The sequence below is a fragment of the Vespula vulgaris genome, chromosome 5 (genome assembly GCF_905475345.1).
Source record: "Vespula vulgaris chromosome 5, iyVesVulg1.1, whole genome shotgun sequence".
In the NCBI taxonomy this organism is placed as follows: Eukaryota; Metazoa; Arthropoda; class Insecta; order Hymenoptera; family Vespidae; genus Vespula; species Vespula vulgaris.
This window is the reverse complement of record NC_066590.1, coordinates 7781989-7809919: the sequence shown is the minus strand read 5'-3', so window position 1 is coordinate 7809919 and position 27931 is coordinate 7781989. Positions and strand designations below refer to the sequence as shown.

Genomic DNA, 27931 nt, shown 5'->3' with positions numbered 1-27931 from the left:
GTCTCTCTCTGTTTCTCTCTCTCTCTCTCTCTCTCTCTCTCTCTCTCTCTCTCTCTCTCTCTCTTTGTCTCATTCGTTGGATGTCGTGGTCATTCGATACGACATGACGCAGAGCTTGGCGCGCTAGGCTTGTAACGAGAGAAGTTCGCCCGTCGTCGGAGGCCAAAACACACGTTCAGCTTCACGTGCATTGCGTTCTTACACGTGCGCCCTTATAATTCCAATGTCAAAGTCAGATCACACATCTCCCTCGCGTTCTCTTCTAAATCTCGGACTTTGAGTTTTTCTAAATATTTCTCTCTTTATCTATATCTATCTTTTTCTCTCTCTCTCTCTCCCTCCCTCTTTTTCTTTCTTTTTCCTTTCTATTTACGTTATTTCATTTTATTTGTTTTTCTATAACTTTTTAATTAAATTTATTCTTTGTAACTTAATTGATATATTAAATATTAATTTAATTAATACATCAGTCACGATTTCGTTAAAACGTTTATACATATTTTTGTAATCTATTCGAACGAAGAATGGAAAGAAAAGAGGGTGTGAATAAAAACGAAAGGACTTAGTGTATAGAAATAAAAATTTCCGAGGGTCTGTACAGTTCGAAGAATGCCGACAGAAGGGTGTAAAGGAGGAAGGTATGCACTTTAGTATCGATATTCTCTACCTTCGACAGGTTAGATCTTTTCGTGGTAGGAATTTGCAAACGAGAGGTAAAGTGCGCTCATCCGTGTGAAGGTAGGAAAAGGAATAAAGAGAGAGAGAGAGAGAGAGTGAAAGAGAGAGAAAGAGAGAGAGAAGGAAAAAAAGATACCGACAATGTACGAGCGAACGATCGAGCGAATGAGCGAGTGAGAAGGAAGACTTTGTCAAAGGTACTGGGACATTGATTTTCAATAGGTCAGTCGTAGGTCGAGCGACCGGCCCATATTATAGGGTTCGAATAGTTGGCCCTGTCTACATTAAGCTTTTGCCGTCAAAATTTGCTTTCGTCGTCGTCGGACACGCCTAACAGCTTTATCATTAGAATTTGATGAACCGTTGATGCAGTAACACGGAGGTTGCATCGGCTTACCATGACAGGCCCTTCTTTTGCAGCCTCTCTCTCTCTCTCTCTCTATATATATATATATATATATATATATATATATATATATATATATATCTTCCACCCTCTCTTTCTCCCTGTCTCTGTCTCTCTCGTTCATTTTCCAATAAATTGGGATTGTTGCTTCCGTCAAAACGACGTGATCGCTTGTCGATATAAACGAAAATATAACAAGGCTCTATTAAATGAAATAATGAGATAAAAGATAATTCATTCCGTCAAATATATTTCTTTTAATCGTATCATACGGTACGATATCGCGTATAAAAATGTGGAAAAACGAGAATTTTCTGTTATCGGAAAACGATCATTGTGAAAAATATGATTCGTTGTTATCTACCGAAATCGTTGTCGTTTAAACCTATCGGTCCTCGTTCGTTTCGCGAAGAAACATAACTCGTTCGTTTAAATAGATACAAGAGATCGCGTGATGACGACGTTGAGGGGGCTGTAAATGAGTCACTGTCGAAACTGAAAGTGATATGCAAACATGAAAGGGATCTTTGTCTTTCTCTCTTTCTCTCTATCCATCTTTCTGTTCCTCTTTCGAAAGACAGACAGAAGATTCTTGGTTACATTCGGATTCTCGAAGAGTTTTGAAAAAAGGAGAGCGTGAGAAGCTTCGCGATCCTTGAAGAGTTTCGCATTCCCGAATGGTAAAAGAAAGAAAGAGAGAGAGAGAGTGAGAGGCAAGAAGTCCAAAACCAAGAGACCCGAATGGAAGAACGTGATACACCGCAAACAAAACGGGAACAGTTTGTCGCCACACGACAAATAGAAAGACTCGACACTAAGAAAGCGATCGTTTTCTCTCTCTCTCTCTCTCTCTCTCTCTCTCTCTCTCTCTCTCTTTCTTTTACGATCGGGTTCATCTTATCTCTTGTCACTCTCACTCTTCTCTCTTTCTCTCTCATCTTTCTTTTTCTTTCTTTCTATTTTTCTATTTCAAATTTTGATCTGAAATAAAAGAGACGTTTCATAACTAAACACTATAACCATAAATAATTTCCCATTTGAAATTTTTATCTTTAATGAGAGAGACAAATTCAAAGTGTTTTATAAACAGCGATTTGGTTTTCCCATTGAATCGGTCGATCGAAAATAGAAGATTGTAATTGTATTTATAAATATGTAAATAAATAGTAAACGTAGAGGTCTATCTCTTGAAGGGCAAATATCAAATATCCAATGTGTATTGGGAAGTGTATAAATCTTGTCATTGGTAAATGTTAAAGAGAAAGAGAGAGAGAGACGGAGATAAAACAGAAAGTAAGAAAAAGAAGATGAATCAACAAAATTCACAAGAAAAAGAAAAAAGTGTCCTATACTTTCCACGCCCTTTCTCCCTCTCCCTCTCTCTCTCTCTCTCTCTCTCTCTCTCTCTCTCTCTCTGTTTCTCTTCTCTCTGTTGTTTCTTTCTTAAGAGATCATTCTCGTCGACACATTGCGATTCGGCGGACAACGCAGAGCTCGTCAAATACGCGTTTTCAACGCGGTAACGATAAAAACCTGTTTTATTCCACCTACACCTACGTCAAGTTAGTTCGTTCGTACATATATACAATACATACGTACGTACATACAATGTCCAACAAGGACGAAACGTTAGAACGTAGTAGGTACCTGCTGAATCGTCGTTACGACAAATGGCAATTTACGTTCGGAACTATGCACGTTACGTTACTGCATATGCCCCGAGAATTTCGTGACAATATTCATCTGCATAAGCGATGCAATATACGTGTATGTATATATATATATATATATATATATATGTATATACGTAAGAGTATATATTATCTATATACATACGTATATGACACGTATATACATAAGAGTATATATTATGTATATACATAGCTATATACATGATATAATAGTATTGTATGTAGATAAGAGGTAACTCTTCGAGGTAGATATTACACGTGGTGGGCAACGTGCGATATGAGAATCGTATCACCGCTTTGATATTTTCCGTGCTGATATTACCCATAACTGCTGCAAGGTATCCAGATCTACTCCGCGTATTTTTCTTTTATTTTTCAAAAAAAAGGAAAGAGAGAGAGAGAGAGAGAGAGAGAGAGAGAAAAGAAACGAAACGAAAAAGAAAAGAAGAAGGTAAGAGGAAGAAAAAAAAAAGAAACGTTCCTTTGAGCCTTTTTATAAGCGATAAAACGCGAAGTTAGTATTTCTCGGTAGCGAAACGCAAATATTTTCGCTATGGTGTATAGTCAGCAGCGGCTGCCGCCATTGGCCCGATGGTAGGTAGATCTTGTTCTTTACAAAGAAAACTGCGGTTCTCGTGCGGTCGAGGGAAGAGTAACACGATAGCCGACGGAAAGCGTCGCTGTGTTTCGTTCAACTTTGTTCCTTACTCGATAGCTCATATCACGATTAAAAGATAATATTGATAAAAAAGTTACTTAAACGTGATGGAAGCGAAACGAAAGAATGGAATTTTAAATCCGCAGTAATGAGTTGAGAATTTGTGGACAGGAATTAATAGAATTTCTTGGATGAAATAATATGGGTTATTTTTCTTCTTTTCGATAATATTACTAATGCTTTCTTCGATATCAGATATATTTTTATAATATGATCGTACGGTATAATTAATATCAATTAAATCTTTTTTATTTTATTGTAATATATATTCTCTGCGTCCATCTTCTTTCCGATAATATTACAAATGCTTCCCTTAATATTACATATTACATATATATATATGTATATGTACATATACATACGCACGTATATATACAATATAATTAACTTCGCTTAGATCTCTTTTATTTTATTGCAATATATATTTTTTTTCGCGTCCATTTTCTCTTCGTTAATATTACAAATACTTCTCTTAATATTACATATATTTATATAGATATGTACACGCGCACACACATACATACGCCCAATATAATTAACTTCATTTAGATCTCTTCTATTTTACTGTAACATATACTCCGTGTCTATCCACGTACATATGTGTCACGGTATATGAGGTATTTTAAATGACATTGCCTTCCCTGTTACTCCTTGGATTCTACAAAACGTTCATGCTCGTGGGTGGTGAGTGAACGGTGCAGGATATCTCGCATGAATGAATGCGTCGTTCCTGGCTTGAGATAAACGGTCTTAAGCAACGTAAGCCTTTAGCCCACGCTGTTTCAACGAAAGATCTTCGAGAATGCTTCCTCTCTCTCTTTCTCTCTCTCTCTCTCTCTCTTTCTCTCGGCAGTGTGAGTTTAATCGAGAAGACGAATTAAACGAGTCGCTTCTGCCTCGAGCGCAAAATTTGCACGTTTCGGCCTCATCTAAACCACTTTCTATAAATTTTTATTAAATTAGTTTATAGATCTAGTTTTATTTCATTATACGTATATAATTTTTTAACGACGTAGTAAATATAACGAAAATTGTATAATAAATACGAAATAAAATATACAATTCGAATGAAAAAAAAAAAGAAGAAGAAGAGAGAGAGAAAAAGAAGATAAGAAAGACGAAGTACGTAACAAAATAAAATTAGAAACAAAACAATGGCAGGATCAATGACGAAGGAAGGAAATAAAAATGAAGTTAGGGATAATAAATGTCAAGAAGAAAAGAGAAAGAAAAAGAAAACGGAAATGATATAAACCTACATTCACTTCTATGAATCATATATAAATTATAAACAGTCTACAGATGGCCAAGTTTTTTCTTTGATCTCAAGAAACAAGTTGAAAGAAAGAAAGAGAGAGGATATTGACAATTCGATCTATATAAATTCTAGGAAAAGCCGATCCATATTTTTTCGAAGACGGCTCGACGACGTTGCTGAGGAAAATAGACGAAACAAGAGCTGACCTACAAAGATTCTTGGAATCGGAATCGTCCAATGGATTCCTTTTTATTTTATTTTTCATCGAACTAAAGTAGATCGACGAGTGATCTTTTAAACTTATCATCGAGTTTAAATAACCACGTAGGTGGACAACTTCTTCGTTGAAAGTCATATATACGATCCCCATTATCGATCAATTCGTTTCCCCTCTCTTTCTCTCCCTCTCTTTCTCTCTCTCTCTTTCTTTCTTTCTGCATTACTTAAGTTCATTATTTCATGTTTAACAAGAAAAGCCGCATAGCTTACGAGACGAGCAGCTTTTCTCCTCATACCTTATTTAATATTGAATAGGGCAATCATGCTCAACTTGTGGCTCAACCAAGCTTTTATGTTATATTAGTTATATAGAAAAATACCGTAGAAGAATATGTCCACCTATTGCTCATATTATTTGCATTATGTATTTAAGAATCATCCTCATATTCTAATACGAAATACGCGAAAAATGTACTTACGTATATAGAAATCGACTTACTCATCGTGTAATAACGCAATAATGTATTAATTTTTAGTATAGATTAATTAATTAATTTATTTTTCTTTCTTCCTTTTTGAATTTTGAGTTTTATTTTTTACATTATTATATTATAAAATGAGATATGGTGTACTGTGTTGCGATCGATGTAACGTAGTATATATATCTGTGTATTTGATACGAGAGAAAGAAAAGATCGAATATAATTAAAATAGGAATATGTAGAATATAGATATAATATATATGCTTATGTCACTTTCGAGATATTGTCTCTTAAAAACTTGTGAACCAATAATTCGTATTAAGAAGGAATAAGAAGAATTACTAGCAATGTTTCTTTACTTTTTCTTTTTTAATGCATAAATGTAAATAACGATAGGAAACTGAGACTATTCGTAAAAAAAAAAAATTAATTAAGAAAGAAAAAAAAAAAGTACAGAAACAAAATCGATGCCTCGTGAGATTTACAAATGATCGATATGACGTGGCGTTAAATAGTGGGGGATCGTTTCCTTGCATCTTACCAGAGCTGGCAAATAGAGGTGCAAACCGCTTGCCAACCTATATTTTAAAGAGAAGAAAGTGTAAATAAGAAGAAAAAGTATATATATGTATATACATATATATGTATATATATATTCATATTCGTAATTTTCGAAAGGGATCTACGTGGGCAGTTTAAACGATTTCCAGGAGTTTTACGTCCGCTTGTAATAACATCGACGAGGCATGATTTTGCAACGATTTTGCGAATTAACGTAAAGAGAAACAATAAAGATCAGATATAAAGAGAGAGAGAGAGAGAGAGAGAGAGAGAGAGAATGAGAGAAAAAGAGTGAGAGTAAAAGATTGAAAGAGTAAGAGAGAAAAAGAGAGAAAGAAAGAAAGAGAGATAGTGTGCATCGATTTTCCATAAGATAACACTTTGAAGCTCGTAGGCGCCACGCTTAGGAGGCTATCGAAAGAGAATCGTTAGGAGCTCCTCGAGAGAGCTGCGTTTTAGTGGAGTTGCAGAGAGTTGCATCCCGAAGGGCGCGACCCACGCGTTCGCAATAACAACGATCTCTTCTCTACCCCGAACAATCGTTGTTCTCCTTCTCTATCGTCATGGGAAACTATGATACCCATGAAAAGAAAAGGAAAAAGGGGCAAACTTTTTCAAGCTAAGAAACAAAGATCATAAACGGTGAAACGGTAATCAAGGATGAAAGGGAAGGAGAGAAGGTGGCCTACCTTTTCGTTCCATTTTGCGACTTTTGCATCGTGTATCTCGCGTGTGAGAAAGAATGAGATAGAGCAAACGACTATAATCGGCCAGAGACTAAGAAATCTAAATTATACTCGCGTATGGCCCGTAGGAAGTAATCTTGTTTGATACTTACGACTTGTTCTCGAACGTATCTCATTCGATTCTGCAGTGCGTTTTACGTACGAATAATCTAAGTGGTCGAACGAGAAAGAGAGAGAGAGAGAGAGAGAGAGAGAGAGAATCGTTAAAAGTTAATCGAAAAAACAGAAGGAGAGACTTGAGATCCTAAGATTCTTTCCCACGTCGTCGGTTGCGACCTATGCTTATCCTTTATACGCGAAAACGAATAAAATTGGCGCCAATAAAATGTCTCACGCCCACGAAAGAGAAAAAGAGAGAGAAAGAGATAGTTGCAAGCGAAATGCACAGTGAGTGCACGAGCTCTCGAGGATAATGAAGCGATCGAGGTGCATTCGTTCGAACGTTCGGAAGCTTGGATATTAAATAACATGGTTTAATTATCGCGATTGAAATCTCTTTGATCCATGCGTTTTTATTTTTCTTTCGTCTTTTTATTTATTTCTTTCTTTATTTATCCGTGCAACATAAAAATATACATATGCATGAGTTATTTATACGATGGAACATCGATATGATTAATAAAGAAGAAAAGAAGAAGAAAAAGAAAAAGATTTACAAATAAACTCAAATAAACTCGTCAATTTAGATTGATTTTCATTGTTAATATATTTCATGTATTTTTAAGGATTTAAACGATCCACCCCCATAAATCACAATGGATATTTTTTATTTTCTTCGTGGAACGCGAGAAAGTCGGTTCTATTCCGTTTTACGAACGTGATCGAATTAGTCGAGCAGAAAAAAAATAAAAAAAAAAATAAAAGAAAAAAAGAAATGGGTATCGGTGGTCTTTCAGGGCAACGCGCGTGCGAACATTCGCGTAGAATTAAAGCCCACGTGAAAATTGATACTCCCTTATACTTCTCCCCCTCTCTTCTCATCTCTTAGTATACTCCTGCGAGTAGAGATTTATGAGAAGATCGTACTCTGGTGCGTCCGTCACTCGCCACCTACGAATTTCGAGGGAAAGGCGATACGTTGACTCGTCCTACTTCGTTACTATACACGTACCTTCATGTTTCTACTATCTACACGTCTATGTTTCTACGTCGTCTGTATATGTGGCTATGCATGTTGTGTGAGCGTATATTCAAGAGGTTGTTAGTTTCATACGAGTGACGTTGTATGCACGTTTGTACGTATTTACCGGATCGTACGAATATAAATACATATATATGTATGTATGTATGTATATACGTATGTAGGTACATATGTATGTACGTATGTATGTACGTAGCTTGCTCCGTTTAATTCGTTACATCGGGATATAAAATCGTTGGTTTATCTCTACGGTAGTCAGAAGTTATATAATATTCGTAAATTTCGATAATCCAAATTATATCGTTATACGTATAAACGATAAATGTTGGAAAAATCCAGAGGATTTTATTTTAATATAATATATATTAATATATTAATATAATATATATTAATATAATATATTTTATATCAATTGTATAACGCAGATTATACGGTTGGATTATTTTATTATATAATTTATTCATATTTTCTTTCGGCAAATTCCTTTCTCTGGAAATATGATTTTATATTATTACTTTTCTATGTAATGATAATAATAATAACATTTTAATATCGAGGGAATAACAATGGATAATAGAGATAATAAAAATTCTATTCTATTTTCGGGATCATGTATCAACGGATTATTCACGTATAAACTTTATACTTACATCGTGAATCAAAATCGATTAGAACGAAATTAGAGAGGACCGAACAAAGGAGACAACAAGGGAGTTAGCTCGAAGGGAGAATTTTCATCACGAGTCACCACGAATCATTCGTTCTTTGTCCCTTTTCGATTCGATTATCCCAACGATATATGTTACATTCTGATTGTAGATCGCAATAGGATCACGAAGTTAAGCCGGCTTTAACTTAAACTTTTAACTTACTAGGCCTTATGAACGAGTGTTAGTAGTCTGAATCTAGTAGAAAGTTTATACCTACTTAGAATTTTGTTAAGTTCAAATTTCAAAGTCAGTCATAGATAAAATCGATTTCTCGTTATAGGACAGTACGTGCCTTTAGGATATATCATTTTCGTAATAGAAAAAGGAGAAAATCGTTTGCCGACATCGTGCTTGTGCGTTTTTGCATCTTTCTTCTTTTCATCACCGATGATTACACGTCATGTGGTAGCTGCAATACATATGTAAATCATGCGCGTACATTCATACGTATTGATATCGTTTTCCCTTTTTTCTTCTCTCACGTACTCGACAATATTTCGAATATTTTTATCGGCGAGTATTTTTGCGCCTTTTTTATATGAATTTATCGACATCAATGTCGCACAAGTTTTCTCCGATAAATACGACATATATTTTTATCGTTGTAAAAAAGCTTTTCTTAGGTGAAAACATTTCATGAATAAAACGTTTACGAGATTCAATTTTGAATATTCTTTGATACTTTGTGTCATGTTGTAACGAGCAATTCAATATTATCGCGTTCGAGTAAGAAGTAGAAGAGTTTGTAATTTTGTAAACGACAGGGTTGTTTTATAGAGTGTAATGGAACGTAGAAACGGAGTAATGAGATTTTCCAGGAATTTCAATCGTTATTCAGATCGAACAAAGCGAAGGGAAAATGCGATCTAGTAAGGGACAAAGGGTTTTTCGAAAACTTCCTTGTCGTTACTCTATTACAACGACGACGATGACACAACGATATCAGTTAAAGACATTCTCTGTTAACGTTCACGCGAAACAAAGAAAAAAAAAAAGAAAGAAAGAATTAAAATAAAGCTCGTAGAAATAATCGTCCGTCGGGACACATTGTCAGTTGAACTCTGACATTTTAAAGAAGAAAGTTCGTCGGTTTAACCCTTCCCTTTAATCACGATGGAGTTTCGTTATTCGTAACGAGAAGAGCGCAGGAAATCCGGTGCTCTTTCAAATCTGAACCGACTTTATTTTAATAACCTACCACATCTTTTTACTAATTTAATTATTCTCCTCTCATGTCTCATTTTCTTTTTCCTCTATAGCTCTTGGAATTTCTAAATCACGTTAATTACGATCGAGTTTTCATTAAATACTCTTATAACTCTACGAATGGAGGAAGGTAACCCATAAGGTATGATTTTTTTATAAGATTCCGTGGCTTTTGCGAATATAGACTTTTAAAAACTTTGTGTAAATATTGTGTGCTCGTGCTGCTGAACACACTTTTTGTTTTCCTCGTGAAATAAATGAACAAAGGACGCGTTTCTCTCTTTCTTCTTTCATCGTCTTTCTCTCTTTCTTTCCCTTTTCTTCTTTTACAGTCTAACCGTCCGCAATATCGTTTCGTCGGTGCCGCACGTTACCGTTTTATTTACGAGGAGGAGTAATAACGAGATATTTATGACGGTATGTTCGGAATAATTAGCATAACACGTAATGCTCCGAGGCGAATCCCGCGTGTCTGCCTTATAACGTGGCGCCTGTAAAATTCGGACCACCCAAGAGGTCAGAAACCCTTAAACATACGTATATATTAACCTACCTAATTCACGAGATATTTTGTAAATCAATCGAATACATCGTACTTAGAAAACGTGATCTCTTAGAAAACTAAACTAAATCGAAGACGTAAGAAAAAACAAATATTCCTTTGCACCTTCTAATCCTACTCGAAATATCTTTAGAGAGAGAGATAACGAAAGCTGCTAACCTTTTTTTTTTAACGTTTAACCCAATTCTGAAGAAAAAGAATATTAAAAATTTATTCATCCTGCAAATTAAATTTAAAGAAAGAAATTGTTCGATTATCCACGAAAATTTAATCGAACGTATCCAATCGCGAGAATATCTCTCTCATAAAAATATCCTTAAAATTTGATTATTTTCAAATTGAATGATACTATTTTATTTTCGACAAATACGTGATACCTTCATTACGTATTAAATGAATAATATATCGTATTAACCTTAAATGGATTAACGTAGGTAAGGGTATTAAATATAAGATATAATCATTTCTTCGTTTATTAAAAAATAATTGAAAAAAATTAATCGAAGATCAAACAAGTTTATCGTTTTTCGATTGAACGAAAGAAGTCGAAAGATACGACGTTAATTCGGAAAGTAATACGGTGCTCAGAGAAGGAAGAGGAAGATGAAAAGGAAGATGAAGAAGAAGACGAAGAAGAAGATAAAGAAGAAGACGAAGAAGAAGATGAAGAAGAAGAAGAAGGAGGAGGAGGAAAAGAAAGAGAAGGAGTCGATCTTCACGGTCCCTCGAGTTTCGCGTGCGCTTATATATAGAAGCTATATGCTGCTCACAGTCGTATATCTCATTTGAATATGCGTACACGCAACTCTTCTCGAGAGAGCAACGCGAAGCCACGGTATCGGCAAACAACCGCTCGCACGGGCGAACACGACGAGACCGTTTACTAATGAACTGTATTATTTGCGATATATACGCCGACCTGGATTTGCATTAACACGGCTTTTATTGCGTTTAATTGAATCGCCTTTTAGGCGCACGTTCCACCGTAACTAAAATTTCCTCGTAAGGGATTGAATAAGATGGAAAGAAAGAGAGAGAGAGAGAGAGAGAGAGAGAGAGAGAGAGAGAGAGAGAGAGAGAGTATGAAAACGTTTAATCTCGACAAATCGAATTCGATCAAGGCACGAATCACTACAAGAACACGTTTACATCACGTATTATATAATATAAACCTTTTAATCATTTTCTTTTGACATTAAATCCATTTAACGCGTTAAATGTTGTTAAGCATTACTCGCAAGATTCATTTTCAAATAAATTAATTTTAATAATTTTTTTTACAAAGAGAATATCGATTTGAACGATGTTACTATTCGCGACTCTCGAGCTCATCAGCATCGAAAGATTCTAATTTCGAAGGTGTTATCTTCCTAGTGTACGATTACTCTTCTCGAGTATACTCGAAGATCAAAGCATCGACGCGTCTCGATGGCCGATAACTCGATCCTCTTTTTCTTAATCGAATGTACATACGAACGCACACACACGCACATATATATGAACATTGAGTAAAATAATAGCTGCCGAATATGAAATCAATGCTGATTTATTTAATACATATGTATGTACGTATGTATTAGACGAACTTAGAAGCGGTTGGTTTATATCTTCGTTACGTCTTGGCTAAGATTAGTCGAGATCATTTGCTAGACTGCCTGTCTCTCTCAACGATTCTTTTTGTTTTTATGTTTATATTAGAGGTAAAATTGTTGGAGAAGTATTAACAGTAAATAGCAAATATCGAGGATTTTTAAACTTGCATTCGTACCTGTATCACCCTATCTAATTACTAATGCCGTATCCAAAAGTAAATAATACGTATAGTTAAAAAAAGTTCCTGAAAGATTCCAGTTACTTGTTCGTAATCTGTCTGGGACCTTACTTATTGATCTATGGTTCCCGTTTTATTTGTGAATATAATTAAGGTAATTTTATTTTTCGTAGAAATTCGTGCATCGCCAGGTAGGAAAAAATGAAAGAAAAGGGAAAGAATAGGGAAAAAGGGAAAGGGATTAACGTAAGATGATTAGAGAATTAGGATTAGAATGAGGTCTGTGTTCGAAGAATGTGTGGTATGTGTTCTGTGTATATACGTATATACATATATATATATTTGTCTATTACGGTGCAGCGTAGCCGTCACTAATACATACGTGAAGTTACTTGTTGCTCCTTTAAGGAGTATTTCGTAGCGCAAGGATCGTGACTTTCACCTCGAGGCGAGCTTGAGAAAGAGCTCTCTCGTTGTAACACCTTCGTTTTACGATGATCGATTCGTTTTGACGCCTCGAGTTCGGGAACTACGACCGATTTAATGCTTCCATGCACTTTCGAGTAACGGATCGGTTCTGTGCGTGTTAGTAGGTCCGATCATCGTGAGTAAAACGAGAATGAAAGAAAGAAAGAAAAAAGAAAGAAAGAAAGAAAGAAAGAAAGAAAGATAGAGTAACAACGAGTCTACTCGCTTTGTAATCTCACGGCAAGATCTACGAAAGGAAATTAATCATTGTCAGCGAATAGGTGTCTTATTTGAACATGGCGGTGGTTTCGACTCGTCGAATTGTCCGACGAATCGACGCCCGACTAATTTTCCAATCGCGACAGAGCATTATCGTTTGTTCTCAGCACGTCGTCTCTACATACGTACATTCATACATTCGTACGTACGTATATATGTACGTATATATCCACGTACGTACATACGAGCTCTCCTTCCTTCAGCCGGAAGAATCGACGAGGCCTGTCGCTCACGATACCACTACTACCAATCGAAATATATCCGTTCTGGCGAGTTAACGTTGTGACGCGGGGGAGGAGATAAAAAACTCGACGACAAGCTCGCTCGCCGCCTTCTAATTATCGATCTCGTTTTCTCGTAAATCAACCGAGCCGCGTTCGAGTATGCCGGTACTACCCTCGTAGTGTGTCTCTCATGGTGTTGTATTATTGCTTGCCACCGCCAGTCGTTGCTGTTGCCGTTGCCGGTGTTGTTACCGTTGCCGGTGGGGTCTTTAGAGTTCGAAATATTTTTTACTACACCTTCAACTCGCTCCGAAGTCGTTACTAATTACCAGTGCATAGAGTATTACGATGCACGTGCGGATCATTGCACCAGATGATAAACACGCCGAGAAAGTTCATTCCCACGCAAGTTTTCATTTTTTCTTTTCCTTTCTTTTTTTTTTTTTGCTTAGTTCGTTTCTTTCTTTTTCCTAATGTTCTCTGTCAACTTTCGAAATCGATCAGGTTGATACGTTTGTCATAGCATAGTCGAGATTAATAGATTACGTTCTATTCAATATTTTACTATTATTTTCATGTGCTAGATACTTTGCATATAAACGTATTGTAGATCGTTCATTCTTTAATAATTTTCTGGTGATTCGAATCAAAGTAAATGAAACTTTTCTTTCTTTCTTTCTTTCTTTCTTTCTTTCTTTCTTTCGTGTAAAGAGAAAACGTACCTATCGCTATATTTAGATCCTTCACTCCAGATACATCGGAAAATAGAGTCTCCAGTCTAGTTCGGAGAATGAAATATCGTTCTCGTGAATCTTAGGATACTCTCTCTTTCTTTCTTTCTTATTCTCTCTCTCTCTCTCTCCTTCTCTCTCGTTTACCAAGAGAGTCGAAATATCATTACGCTTTGCCGTAACTCAGCATGGCACGCACTAAATTATAAATTCTACCGCGTGCGAAGGAGAGCGTGGAAGTAAGAAAAGTAAGAACTTCGCGAAGAGATGAATCTTCTCTCATTCTCTCTTTCTCTCTGTCTTCCTTGAAATCCTTCCGAGTAACCATCTGCTCTCCATCCTCATATTTGTTTCCTTCCTCTTCTTTTCCATCGTACATTCGTTTCACAGATAACGGAGAACAGAACGGCTTCCGACTTTTCCTTTAAAAATACCTTTTTCTATCCCCTTTGAACGGTATACTCTCAAGTCGATCATTATTCTTTTCGTTCTTGAAGAAGAATTTCTTCTTCCTGCTCACATGGAAGACTCGCTTGACCTACCTCAAACACGGAACGTTATTCTGTCGTAAGTTAACAGGCGAACTAGTTCGTGTAATAGAGTTTCTTCGAAACGGTGTTACGATAATGATACGCTGGTCGGTGTGTATTCGTATATAACAGAGAAAGAGAAAGAGGAATAGAAAGAGAAAGACAGAGAGAGAGAGAGAGAGAGATAGAGATAGAGATAGAGAAAGAAAGAAAGAAAGAAAGAGGAAGAAAGAGAGAGAGATGGGCGCATTTATCTCGCTAGATTGAATCCTCGAGAAAAATGACGTAAGTACGAGGTTCATCGTCCATAAGAGCAGTTTGAAGTGCCGCGATGACTAAACGTTTCGGAGCTTGCATTATCACGCCTTATTGTCGTTTATGAAAGTGTGTGTGTGTGTGCACGTTTACGAGAAAGAGAAAGAGAGAGAGAGAGATCACATCCGTTATATACGTGCATACGCGTACTCATGTATACGTATTTATGTGTACATAAATATGTGTCTCTTCTATATACTTATACGTATACGCTTGTATAACGAGAATATGCGCTTACGTTTATATATGTATGTTCGCACACGCACAAGGTGTTTTACGAACGCCGTGGGAAGAGAAACGTAACGACGCAGCATGGTGCTCTCCATATCCTCTTTCTCTCTCTCTCTCTCTCTTTTTCTCTGTAGCTTCCTGTGGAGCCACGTGAAACAAGTTAAATATTGTTTCCTTCCTTGAAACATTTTATCCATAAGTGTACGTGTATCTGTATGTAATATGTTATATGTATATGTATGTGTGTATATATACATGTATATATATATATGTATACAACAGGAAAGGTCAAGGTAATTGTAAGTGAAAATAATCAATTGATAAATTGTTTAATTTATCACGTAGTTATATTTGTCACATGAACGATAGAATTTTTAATTGTAAAAAACAAAAAAAAGAAAAGAAGGGAAAGAAAGAAAGGAAGAATGAAAAAAGCAAGGGGAGAAACGAAAGTTCTTTATTTCGATTCGTCGTCGTCCGTCGTGCGTCTCTCACGATTTCGGCTTTTATTTCTTTTCTTCCTAAGAGCCAAGACCTCCTCGTAAGGTCTTTTTCTCCTTTTCATCAGCAGCAGAAGCAGCAACGTATCGGCGCACTCGGATATACGTGTTCGTGACTCGCTTTCAAAATAATCCGCGTGCACCACGCAGGATCCAAGGAACGAGATTTTCAGGGTGGTCTCTCTCTCTCTCTCTCTCTCTCTCTCTCTCTCTCTCTCTCTCTCTCTCTCTCTCTCTCTCTTTTTAACGACACGAAAGAAAAATTTCTGTTTGGAATACACACACAACACACACGTACATATGTATCATGTTGATTTGGTACTGTGGAAAAAAGTATGTTGAATAAAATTTGTTCTTCGAACGTCCATTGGTCGATTATGTGCATGTATTCGTTGCTCGTTGAGTTTGCTCTTCTTCCGCGACATATTTTTCTTTTCTTTTCTTTTCTTTTTTTTCCCTTCATTTTCTTCCATTATAACCATCAGACGATGACACTCGAGTAGCGTTTCAAAAAGGGGGCCGTATCAAAGCATTAGGAGAATAATCATAAGAAGGTCTTACGGAAGCGTCCGGCATCAATTTGCAGTTTAAATTGCGCGCAAGTAACGAACCACGGGAAAGTCATTCCTAGAATCGTTAGTTACGATTCAGTACTCGTCTCGTCCGTTGTAACTAACCTCATCCTATCGCCTCGTATTTCCGCAAAGTGATTTCCCTATAACACCGAAACTGGTGCGAGCTTTTACTATTCGATGCACTCGATCCTCTCTCTCTCTCTCTTTCCTTTCCCTCCTTCTCTTTTTCTTTCCTTCTTTTATCACCCCGCTCCAGTTCTACTTCTTTGTCTATCTTCTTGAAAGTCTCCATTTCTAAAAAGCGATAAAAATAATTCGAACGCATAAAGTAGACTTGATTAAAAGTAGTTGATTTAAGCGTCGTCGAGCGTAGGATTAACGGTTTTGTAGAACGGACGTCTCCAAGAAGAATAATTATTCGGAACAATGGGTGAAAGCTTTGGCAAGCGCTTGTAATCACGATGTCTGGCGACAAACACCCACCTTTCAACGACGATGCGGAAACGCGTGCTTCTCGTCTCTCTTCATCTTTTCCTTCTTCCTACCCCTTTCTCTATCTCCTTCTCTCTCTCTCTTTCTTTCTTTTTCTTTTTTTCTTTCATTCTTTCTCTTTTCCTCTTCCATCTTGGCACGTTCCTACAGTAGATTTTAGATTTCCTTCCAGGAAGTTAGCGATCCTCATCCGTTTTAGAACACGATCGTTGCTTTTCCTCTTCTTCTTCTTCTTCTTCTTCTTCTTCTTCTTCTATTTTTCCTTTTTTCTTTTTCTTTTTCTTTTTCTTTTTCTTTTTCTTCAACGATCATCAAAATATTCGAGACTCGGTAAAATTAATTTCTGATAGGTAATAAGAGTTATAGATCGTAGAGTAATGATTCATAAATCGTAGAAAGGCGAAGAGGAAAAAATAAACGAAGGATGATGATTTATTTAAGAAAGGATAGACGATATATTGTGGATATATATGTATATATATATATAATACATTGTATTTATCGAGCGCTTCGGGAAGTCAGTTAATGATTTATTTGAGTTTAAAACGTGATACGTGATCGATGAGTTTTCATAGAATATACAAAATTAAGAGTTAGAAAGAGAGAAAGAGAAAATGAGATAGAGCAAAACGTTCTTTCAATTACACGTTGACGTGCTTCTTCTTAGGCAGGCACGAGTATAAATGAAGAGTTATAGAAGAGTTAAAGAGAGATAGAAAGAGTAGCGGGAGAAGCGAGAAACGCTTAATCGCCGGCGCTAATTAGTCTCTCGTACTATCCCGTTCGTCGTTTCACCGTTGGATCCAGAGACTCTGGCGGCAGCATCTGGATACCTTCCAAGAGCACGAATAGTCGGTTCCGCGTTTGTTCGCGACAGGTTTTACCGTGCTTTTCGGTGTAACAAAAAGCGGCCTCGTTAATGAGCGACAACGAACGCCCACAGTGGCAGTTTTCGTAGTACGAGGAGGCACGACAAGGTGTAACGGACTCACCATTGGAGTTACGACCTACTACCGTGGCCCTTGCTGTTACTCGAGAGTTTCTTATGTGAGAAAGAGAAAGACAGAAAGAGAGAAAGAGAGAGAGAGAGAGAGAGAGAGAGAGAGAGAGAGAGATGGAAAGAGGAGCCTCTTAAACAAGGTATACACTTAGCGGCTGGTAAAACGCGTAATTGATTTCTTTTTTCTTTTCTTTTTTCTTTTCTCTCTCTCTCTCTCTCTCTCTCTCTTTTTGTTTTTCTTCTTTGTTCTTCATTTTCTTCCCTTAACCTAACCATTATTGTCGCGAAATAAAAGGATTCGACTACCCCTATTAGAGCGTAAATTTTGACGATGCTCGAGGACGCCTTACTTTTATATCTCACGATGCCGGAGATAAATGGATTTTATGGTATTCGTGGGAGGGAATTTACGGGAGGGTACGGTCGGTAAGTAAAGAGACAAATGGTCCGTGAGTACGAAGGATATTTTATCGCGGATATTTTCTCTGTTCTTTACATATTTTCTTCTTACAAGATTCCTTTTCTCTTTCTACAACGAAGATAGTGGAATCCTCTTTGGTGGCCTTTGCAGTCGTCATTTTCTTCGTTTTTTTTTTGTTTCTTTTTATTTTCTTTTCCTTCTTCTTCTTCTTCTTCTTCTCCTCTTCCTTCTTTTATCCCTCTTCTTATTAGTACTCCTCGTGTTATCGATTTTCTTATTACAGAACGAATTCTCCTTCGTTCGTTTGAAAGAGATTGTTAGCCGAAAGAAGGTATTACGTTTTACCAGGACGATCAAAATAACCAAACGATTTTATATCGCGTGGGAGAGAGAGAAAAAAAGAGAGAGAGAAAAAAAAGTATGTAAAAGAGAATCTCTAACGAGATTTCGTTAGGAAAATGAACGGACGCGTAACGGTAGTTTTAATCATTGTCAACCATTCGGCTCGTTTGCGATAGCTCGTAACTTCGTAACAAAGGTTACTACAAGCGGATCATTTGAATTATCCAAGAGACGAAGAAAATATATTAATGGATAAACCAACTCCGATATTCCTGTAATCGCTATAACAAAAGAGATAAAAAAGAAAGAGCGAGAGAAAAAGAAAGAGAGAGAGAGAGAAACTTAGTATCAGGGCAGTATTACTCGTTTTACCACTCGTCGTTATCATTTATCTTTATTATTTTTCGTACATTTCATTCGACATAGTCATCTCCGTTCGCCATGCGTAAAAAACGAGTTAAACGATTTGTGTACTTACTTACTCTCGTTTCTTTGATTTCTTTTTCCTGTTTTATTTTTTTTTCTTTTTCCTTTTTTTTTTTTTTCTTTTCACCTTTCTATGTCACACCGTAGAACGTTATCGGAGGCGAGCACGAAAGGTATCCTTTTCAAGTTTCATTGTTAACTGAAAGAAAAGGAAGGCTAACCGGTAAACTTGACACGGCTCGCCAATACGAGATGATGATCTGCGTTTCAAGGTTCGTATAATATGCCGCACATAATGCTCCGTAATCCTTTTTCTTTTTAAACCGTTAACCAGAGAAAGAGAGAGAGAGAGAGAGAGAGAGAGAGAGAGAGAGAGAGAGAGAGAGAGAGAGAGAGAGATACTTTCGATCGGTATAAACGTGATTAATGTATGAGATTTATTTGAATTAAAAAATAAAAGAAATACAGAGAGTTTTGGATGAATGAATCGTGAAATATAGAATTGAATGGTGCAATGCTTTCTTTGATGATCGAATGGTTTGATTTATTTTATTTTCTTCTTCTTCTTCTTCTTTTCTTTTTTCTTTTTTCTTTTTTCTTTGGAACAAGTTAACTGAAGAATTTTCTACTTACAAATGTTGAACGAATTTCAATCAAAAAGTTTCAAAAAAGAAGACGAAGTATGAAGAAAAGTTTAGTTGACGGTGATTGCTACACTCTTCTTCTTCTTATTCTTCTTTTTTATCGTTTAAAGCGAACAAGGCCATCTCGTGATACTCGTTTGGTAATGTATCGAAGGAACATCGATTTTATTATTTATAGATAACAACGCGTGTATCTTCTCTTGGGATTCTCCGAGCGTTAATTATCGAAGTTCGAGCCCTGCACTTTTCCCTATAAGGACCTATTCCGTCCTTTTTTTCTCTCTCTCTCTTTTTTTCCCTCTTTTTTGTCCCGCTCTCGACCTACGCGTGCAATGCATGCAAGTTTATTTCTTGCTATTTTTCGTGGTTCACTTCGTTACTCCATCGATCCTTCTTTTTACGAAACGTGGATCAATTAATTAATTCGTTCGTTCGAGGAAGATCGATTAATAACGATAAAAAAAGAAAACAGAAATTAACAAAGAGATATATCGTTCGTTTTTTGTTCCTCGTAATATAATTAAAAAAAATATATATATATACATATATCGAAGTAGGTATCTATGTATACTATTATTTTTAATCTTTTTATTGCATTTTTATTTAATTACAGTTTCACCATTCTATTAATCAATTATTCACCAATTATACAAATACATTTTATTAATTATTCTATTAACTAATTATACAAATTATCCAATTAAAGGATTAAACACGACAATCTATGAAACCTTTCGATCGAAACTTTTCAGTTATGTCGTTAGCGATTTAATGAATCATCGATCGTCATGAAACGACGACATAAATCCTAGCAAGTAGAAGAGTAGAAAAGAGAGAAAGAGAGAGAAACGGAGACAGAAAGATAAAATCGAATCGTACTTACGTACGTAAGTACTTAAGTACATACATATGTGCGAGACACGCTCGAGAAACGATAAAAGGAGTACAGAGGAAGTGAAATGGGGGAGGAGGGAGGTAAATAAACGAGTGTATCGCGATATATCGAAGGGACAAGAAGAAGAAGAAGCGAGTTCCACGATTCATCTTACCTTTCACCTCTATTGTTCGCGCAAGTAACACACCGTAACATCGATTCCATGCGTTATCCGGTATTACGGTGGGGTGGAAGGTGAATTTTTCTTTTTTTTTTTCTTTTCTTTTCTGTTCTTTTTTCTGTTTTCTTTCTTTTCTTTTTTTTCTCTAACGTTCAGAGTCGATAGTTCATCTCATTATAATTCGCCCACACGACCCTACACGAATCGCGTTCCTTCTCATAACGATCTTACATATACTCGAAACGTAAGGTTCTTCCTGGTGATCGCAAGAAAAGTTACATCATGTATTTACGTATGTGTATATAGAATGTATGCATATATATATATATATATATATGTAAGTGCAGGACAAACGGCTCGTTAAATGTCTCACGACAAAATTTTACACTCGTTTGCTTATTGTTTTCTTTTTTGCTTCTTTAATTTTGTCTTGCTTTATAAAGTTTATACCTTCGTTGTTATTACGTTTGATACTGCTCGAAATACATCGATTCTTGCATTGTTATTAATTGATTCTCGATCATTGTGCGATGTTTTATACGAACAAGAATCCTTAAGAAAATATACGTCGAGTTTCTTTATCTTTCAAAGAATTTGAATAGCGATTTTTAAGAGCACTTAGATAGAAACGAGACACTTCGCATTTGCATGTATACGATAGTCACCCGTGGATTTTACATTCTACGTTTGTTTATACATAAATTCGAGAGATAAAAGGACAATATGGAGAAAGAGTAGAACGCGAGACCCTTTCTTTGCATTTAACGTCGATTTTCTTTCTACTTTTTCTTTTCTTTTTTTTTTTCTTTTTTCTTCGTTAAGAACTATCAAACTAACGTGTCACGACGTTTCGTTAGGAAAAAAGAAACTTTTCTCTATTTATATCCTTATTTTACGAATACGTTATCCTTCTCAAGGACGGTGATAAAGTCAGCCATGAGGTTAACATTAATTGATCACGAACGAACTCGATAGAAGAGATATCTCGTAAGTACATGCGTATACGTCGTTGGCACACTTTCCAGAAAAAGAAAGCGTCCACTTCAATTAACATACTAATTAACCTCGTGATTATTATACTAAATTTCATTGAAAAATTTCATCCTCTCGGTCGATCGATTTGTCCTATTTTCATTCATATTTATTTCTCTTTCTAATTTAACACCAATGTATTATACTCGACGTATATAAAATCAATCATTCTCGATCATCTTACTTTTTATAAATAAATAAATAAATAAATAAATAAATAATTTTTTTACATTTTTTAAATAATATACATTTTAAATAATATACATACAAAATAATGTACATCATAAATAATATACATCATTTAAATAATATACATCATTTAATAATAAATATTGATATATTAAATACGTATAAATATTAAGTACGATTAAATAATCATTAATCATTCTTATTATCTTATTAATCGAAATAAAATTGCAATCAATAATAATTTTAATGGTATTCGCGTATATTCGATTATCACCGTCACCGAGAAGTTTAAAACGCGAATAAGAAAATGTATGTAAATGTAAAAACGAAGTCTTAAGCAGGTCGTCGTCGTTACTTGTTTCATTTATACCGAATGATTCCTTCTCCTTGTGGGATTACATCGATTCAAGAGAAGGATCGACGTTAATTAAATGGCCCACGTCGATGTGAGACAACTGGATCGACAGTCTTCGTCTCGTTATCGTTACGAGTCACAGGGATACACCACTTATTTCTTTCCTTTTATTTTCTTTTTTTCTTCTCAACGAAGTAAAACATAGACGTCGTTGATTAATACAGAACGTTGATGTCATTGTTAATGAATAATTAACATTTTTATCATTCTAACATTTTTATGTATTTACCCCTTTTTCTTCTTCTTTTTCCCTTTAATCTTCATTTTTATCTTCTTCGAGAACTATCGAGAATTATTAAAAACGACGTTAATAACTAGAGAATCTGGTTGCGACAGAAAGAAAAATTATTCTCAATGAATTTTTCTGGATTTTTATTCTTTTCATTAACCGTGCAAATCTCTAAGCGGATTAAAATCATATCGGAAAAAGAAAAAAATAAGAGAAAAGAAATGAAAAGAAAAGAAAAGAAAAGAAAAGAAAAGAAAAAGAACGAATCTTCGTCGAGGAATGTCGCGATGATCAAGTCTTAATTATCAAGTTGTGTTGATTAAAAAAGTGTTATGCGAATGCGAGCGGATTAAAGAAAAAGAGAATGATAATAGCCAACGGCTTAATTAGTTTTACGAGCCAATCGTTGTCTCTTATTGAAGAGACGTTCGAAGAGTATCAAAGCCAGTTAAGCGCATACATACATATATACATACATACATACATACATACATACATACATACATACATATATATATACATACATACTCGACAACGTTTAACGAGGTGATCGAAGTAGGCCGTTCCGAGACAACGTCGATCGAATGGAGAAAAAGAAGAAGAGAAGTTTGACCGATCGTTTGAAAAACGTTGAGAGTTTTCAAAGACTTTGCACGTACTTAGTTTATGGTCCCTCGAATCGAAAGACAACGCATACCTAACAACATGTATTCCCCTTTTTCTTTCTTATTCGTTGTCGGTATTAATCAATATCCACGTGTTAAAGTTTAAAACACGTACGTGTCCCAGAAGACAAGTTTCAAACGAACTCTGATTGTTCATTCTATTCGGGTCAACTATCTTCAACACTTGTTGGATTATATTTTTCTACCGATGGCCGATCCTACTTGTTTTCGAGGAGTTAACAAAAAGAACTAGCCTCTTTCAAATTTCTCGAACGATCACGAATCTGCATTCGTGATGGACGTACTTTAATCTGCCATAATTGATAAAAGATATCGAGAAGAATCTTTACAAGGAAAACTGATTATCCTTGAAAGTACAGTATTTATCGTTCGACTTAAAACATGCTCCCTCATAATCATCCCATATTCCTTTTATCATTATCTGAAATCTCTGAACGCGTTAAACTTTTATGCTTCGATATAACACATGATCCATTTGATTTTTCTTATACATACATAATACTAATACATATACGTAGCTATAGGTATGTATACAACTATTTACCTGTCTACAGAGTTACCTAAGTAACTTACCCGAGGCGGGTACGATTAGTTGCAAAGTTTCGAGGGAGACAGCTGATTACCTCCCCTCTTTTTTTTACCTCTCTCTCTCTCTCTCTCTCTCTCTCTCTCTCTCTTTCTCTCTTTTCTTTTTCTTTTACATTCTTTTATCTCACTCGAGACGTTTATTCGCGAGACGTTGGTAATTCGGTCGGAAAGTGTAGCCGGTTTCTGGAGTCTCGCGTCCGGGTGTTGTCGCCTCAATTGCGTAAAGGCAAATCTCCTTACGAAAGGGCCTTGCATCTACCAAGCCATGTATATAAGTGCATTCGTGTTTCTGTCCTCGCGTCGTCTGTATACGTACGTCGTATGTGCGTTGCAACGGCAGTCGCCAGCCTTTTATTCCGCACGAAGTGACACACCTACGTAGATCTTTATTCAGTACCGGAGAGCTGGATGTTAAACGCGGCGACCTACCGCAAAGCGATCTCGACATCGTGGATTTCCATGTCGTTCGTCTATGGAAACGTCGCTTGTCCGTTTCGTGCGATTTCGTCGTCTAGAAATAAGCTGGGAGAGAGACGACGATGGTCGGACATCCAATCTCTCTCTCTCTCTCTCTCTCTCTCTCTCTCTCTCTCTCTCTCTCTCTCTCTCTCTCTCTCTCTCTCTCTCTCTCTCTCTTTTTCTGTCTCTTTCTTTCTTACCTCTGTACTCTTATCTCGTTCGTTCAGAAACCACGCGTAAATTATCGGATACGAGACGGAGTTAAGAATTATGAAGAGGAATAAGAATGAGGTAAAATAGGAAGAAAAATAATGTTTCCCTTAGTATTTCACTTAGTTTTATATATACATATATATGTACATATATAAAAATGTTTATTCGTTTCTCTTTCGCGAAAACGAAATTACTAGTTGTTATATCGGCACGACGGGATCCTAGGAATCTTCCCTTTTCACCTCGACGGGTGGTCGATTCCAGTGTAGAAAGAATGTAAGGCACCTCGGATTCGTACCGCATCGACAAGTTTTCCCGTACACGTTTTTCCGCATAATTACGTCAAAGATATATCTTCATCGTTCTGTACGTATACCCTGGTCTTATTTAACCTCAACCCCGTTCCTAATTAATGTCGGCGATCTTATCGATTATGCTTGATCGATTTATTAACGCATGGGACAATGACTCTACGTTGTAGTTTGAAAATAATAGTTGGCTATGTATACGCGAATGTTCTATCTTTTTCTATCTCTTGGTATATTCTCTCTCTCTCTCTCTCTCTCTCTTACTCTTTCGTTTCTTTCTTTCTTTCTTTATTTCTCTCTCAGTAGGGTACAAGTAAACGAGCTACAACGACGTTCTTCCTTGACGATTGAATGGGCCGTCGTCGGATCCGCGGTACCGCAGCGCATTCCGTCCAGCTCCAAGTTTTTCTTCCTTTTCTCCCTTTGGCCTCGAACATCGATGTCGTTCCTACATTGTACATATGTACCTGTAAACACATATACAGGGTGTTTCCGAAATGGTCCATCACTGTCAATCCATTTTATTACATAAATTTCCGAAATCGAAATATAGCCCGAAACGTATCAAACTATCATTCTTAATAGGAATAATAATCACTTAAAAAGTAAATTTAATAAACATGTTACGAGTACGTACATATATGAAAGAAAAAGATGGAATAGGGTAAGATGAGATAGGGTAGTAGGTGGGTTACAACAATTATTAACACGTTCGTTTGGAAAGGAAGTTTCTTAGAAACTAGAAATCTTATGAAAGAAAATAAATAAGTTGGTAAATAAGTACCTACATGTATTCGCGAGTTCGTATTAAACGTTTCAACTTAATCACCCTGTATGCAAGCAGATACACGAACTAAAGAACGCGTTTCTCGTCGCGGATGCCGCTTTTTCCCGACGAAACCTTCATTCATCCAGCGCAACGATACGATCTCATTGAGAAAATCGCGCGCGTCTCGTTCCACCGATGCCGGTTTAATGAGCGTCGAGAATTCTTTTAAGAGAAAAGAAAGACTTGTACCTGCGTATGTACGTACGTATGTATGTATATCCGTATATATAATATATATATATTCGTGTGTATGTATCTATGTAGATATGTATATATGTATATAGTTACAATAAACGTAGGAACGAGAACATTTCTTATAATCTTCTTGTTACTCTTTGCAAGTATATAGTAAAGAGAAAAAGAAGATAGTTTTAAATGTGGTATTATCATCATTCAGTATATACGTATATAAATAATATGTGTGTGTGTATGTATGTATAGTTACATACGATGGATTTTAAAAAAAGAATAAGTTGTACATTCGACGACGATCAAGTCGAGGATAGACTTTTAATCGTTCATTTCTTTTGTTCGCAGAAATCGAAGCTCAAGAGGCTTGCAAGTGGTTACGGGCTGCTGGTTTTCCTCAGTACGCACAAATGTACGAGGGTGAGTGTTAATATTCTCCTTTTTTTTGTTTCCTTTTTTAATTTGGTAAGTTTTGTTTCTTTCAACGTTGAAATCCTAATCAGAAGTAAAGGATTTTCTTAGGTATCGTCTCGTAGAACGATATCTCTATTTGGTCAGTGGAATAGAAAACCTTAACGAAAAGCTACGAAAGAAATTCAATTTTAGATAAAATCTCGAGTCGAAACGTTGGTAGGAGGTCGTATTCGAGTGGTCTCTTTATCTTTTTCTATCTTTCTCTGAATGCCTCACAATGTGCAATTAAAATGTGACTCTTGAGTCGACTTCTCTCGACTCGAAACGAGTCCATCCTCTCGTTCTCTTTCTTTTCACGACAATCCTAATTCAATTTCTCAGAGAAAGATAGACACATACAGTATACACAGATACGTATACACGCGCAGAGAAAAGAGAAAAAAGAGATAAAAAGAAAGAAAGAAAGAAAGAAAGAAAGATAAGCATTTTTCTCTTGAGAGAAAAGAAAAAGAGAGAGAAAGAAATATTCTGAAGATCCTACTCGAGCTCTTTAATCTTTCCAGCATTTGTATCGTAAAAGATTACGTTGGTAGGTCCAGGATATTGGTCGAGCCTTAGTCATAAAACGATCGGATATGAAGTTGACCTTATCTCAAAGACGGACCAGACCAATCAGAGTCGAAAAGAATATGGCGGGAGAAGAGGAGGGAAAAAAATGAAATACAAACGTTAGCATTTTAGGACATTAGAGAGTTTCACGATATTCTTTCGTATCTTTTCTCTTTATATTATAGATTTTTAAGAGAGTAGTACTACGTGATCTCCCTCGCGTATTTCATTTCTCTTTTTCGAAGAAAATCATTCGAGAAGCATCCCCTCTCGTGAGAGGGGGAAATAGTAGGGGGAAACTACCTCAAATACATACGTGCTTATATACATGTACGCAGGACCCTTAACAGAAGCAAAAGAAGGATAGGATAAGGGAAGGACGACGAAAAGAAGAAAAAAGAAAATGTAAAGTAACAAAAAATAGAAGGAAGAAAAAACGAGAGAAAAGAAAATAAAAAGGAAGGAGAAAGAGAACCCACGAAGGTGTCAGGTTTCAGGACCCTTTTAAAGGAGAAAAATTGTGACAAGGAGAACAGGCTGCTCCAGTACGGAATGGACCACCAGAGGCGAATCGATATGTAACGGCTTCTCGAACCTCGAACGTGCCACAAGACACGACTTTTGGTGTACTCGATCTAGATATCCATGCATATTCGGGAACAATACTAGCGTTGTACTTTTATTCGATCATCGTTGAAGCGATGAAAGAGATTAATGAAAAAGTAAAAGAAAATGAAATAGAAAAAAGATGAGAAAAGAAAGTAGTTGCGCTCGACGAGGTGTAATTTTGACTCGAAGAAATTTCGATTTTGAATAATTTTTTTCTTGTTCGTGATATACATCATACATACATATATATATATACGAATGACGCTAATAAGGTGCTAACGAGCCTGGTGTGTCCAATACGTGCGAGTGTACGAGAGAGGCAGAGATAGAGAGAAATAGAGAGAAAGAGAAAGAAAGAGAGAGATGAACGAATGAGCGCGCGCCCCCAACGTGGGCAGGAGCGTGCGCTCGTGTCTCTAAGTGTAGTTGTGAGCTATAACGAATGCATTGTTGGTGGACGTCGCGACAAAGGGCCCATTATGAGATGTATTAACATGTTCGGACGCATCACTGAGCGGCTCGGTAATAATTTACTCTTGGCTTGCTCGCACCAATCCGATCCGGCGCTGCCCACGTGTCGTTAGTTACTACTTTTGCGGTATACGCTTTTACATACACACACACATACACATATGTATAATCAAGTATAAGAGTGGTACTCACTGGATACGATTCGTGACCAGGTTTGTCTAGTTTTCAGCTTTTAAAATATTTTATTATATCATATGTACGTACGATGCATATGTGTGCGTTTGTGCGTTTGTGCATTTGTGCGCACAC

The 27931-nt window shown here is 36.3% G+C and overlaps 1 protein-coding gene across 2 annotated transcripts in view; it reads left to right on the top strand.

The window, feature by feature from the left end:
• The window catches only part of LOC127063942 (uncharacterized), a 158499-nt gene that overhangs the window by 95677 nt on the left and 34891 nt on the right, over nt 1–27931 (top strand). For both annotated transcript variants that reach the window (XM_050994298.1, XM_050994299.1), the window contains one exon: nt 25868–25939. In XM_050994298.1, the coding sequence (XP_050850255.1) occupies nt 25868–25939 (72 nt within the window). The remainder of the gene's footprint in view (nt 1–25867; nt 25940–27931) is intronic.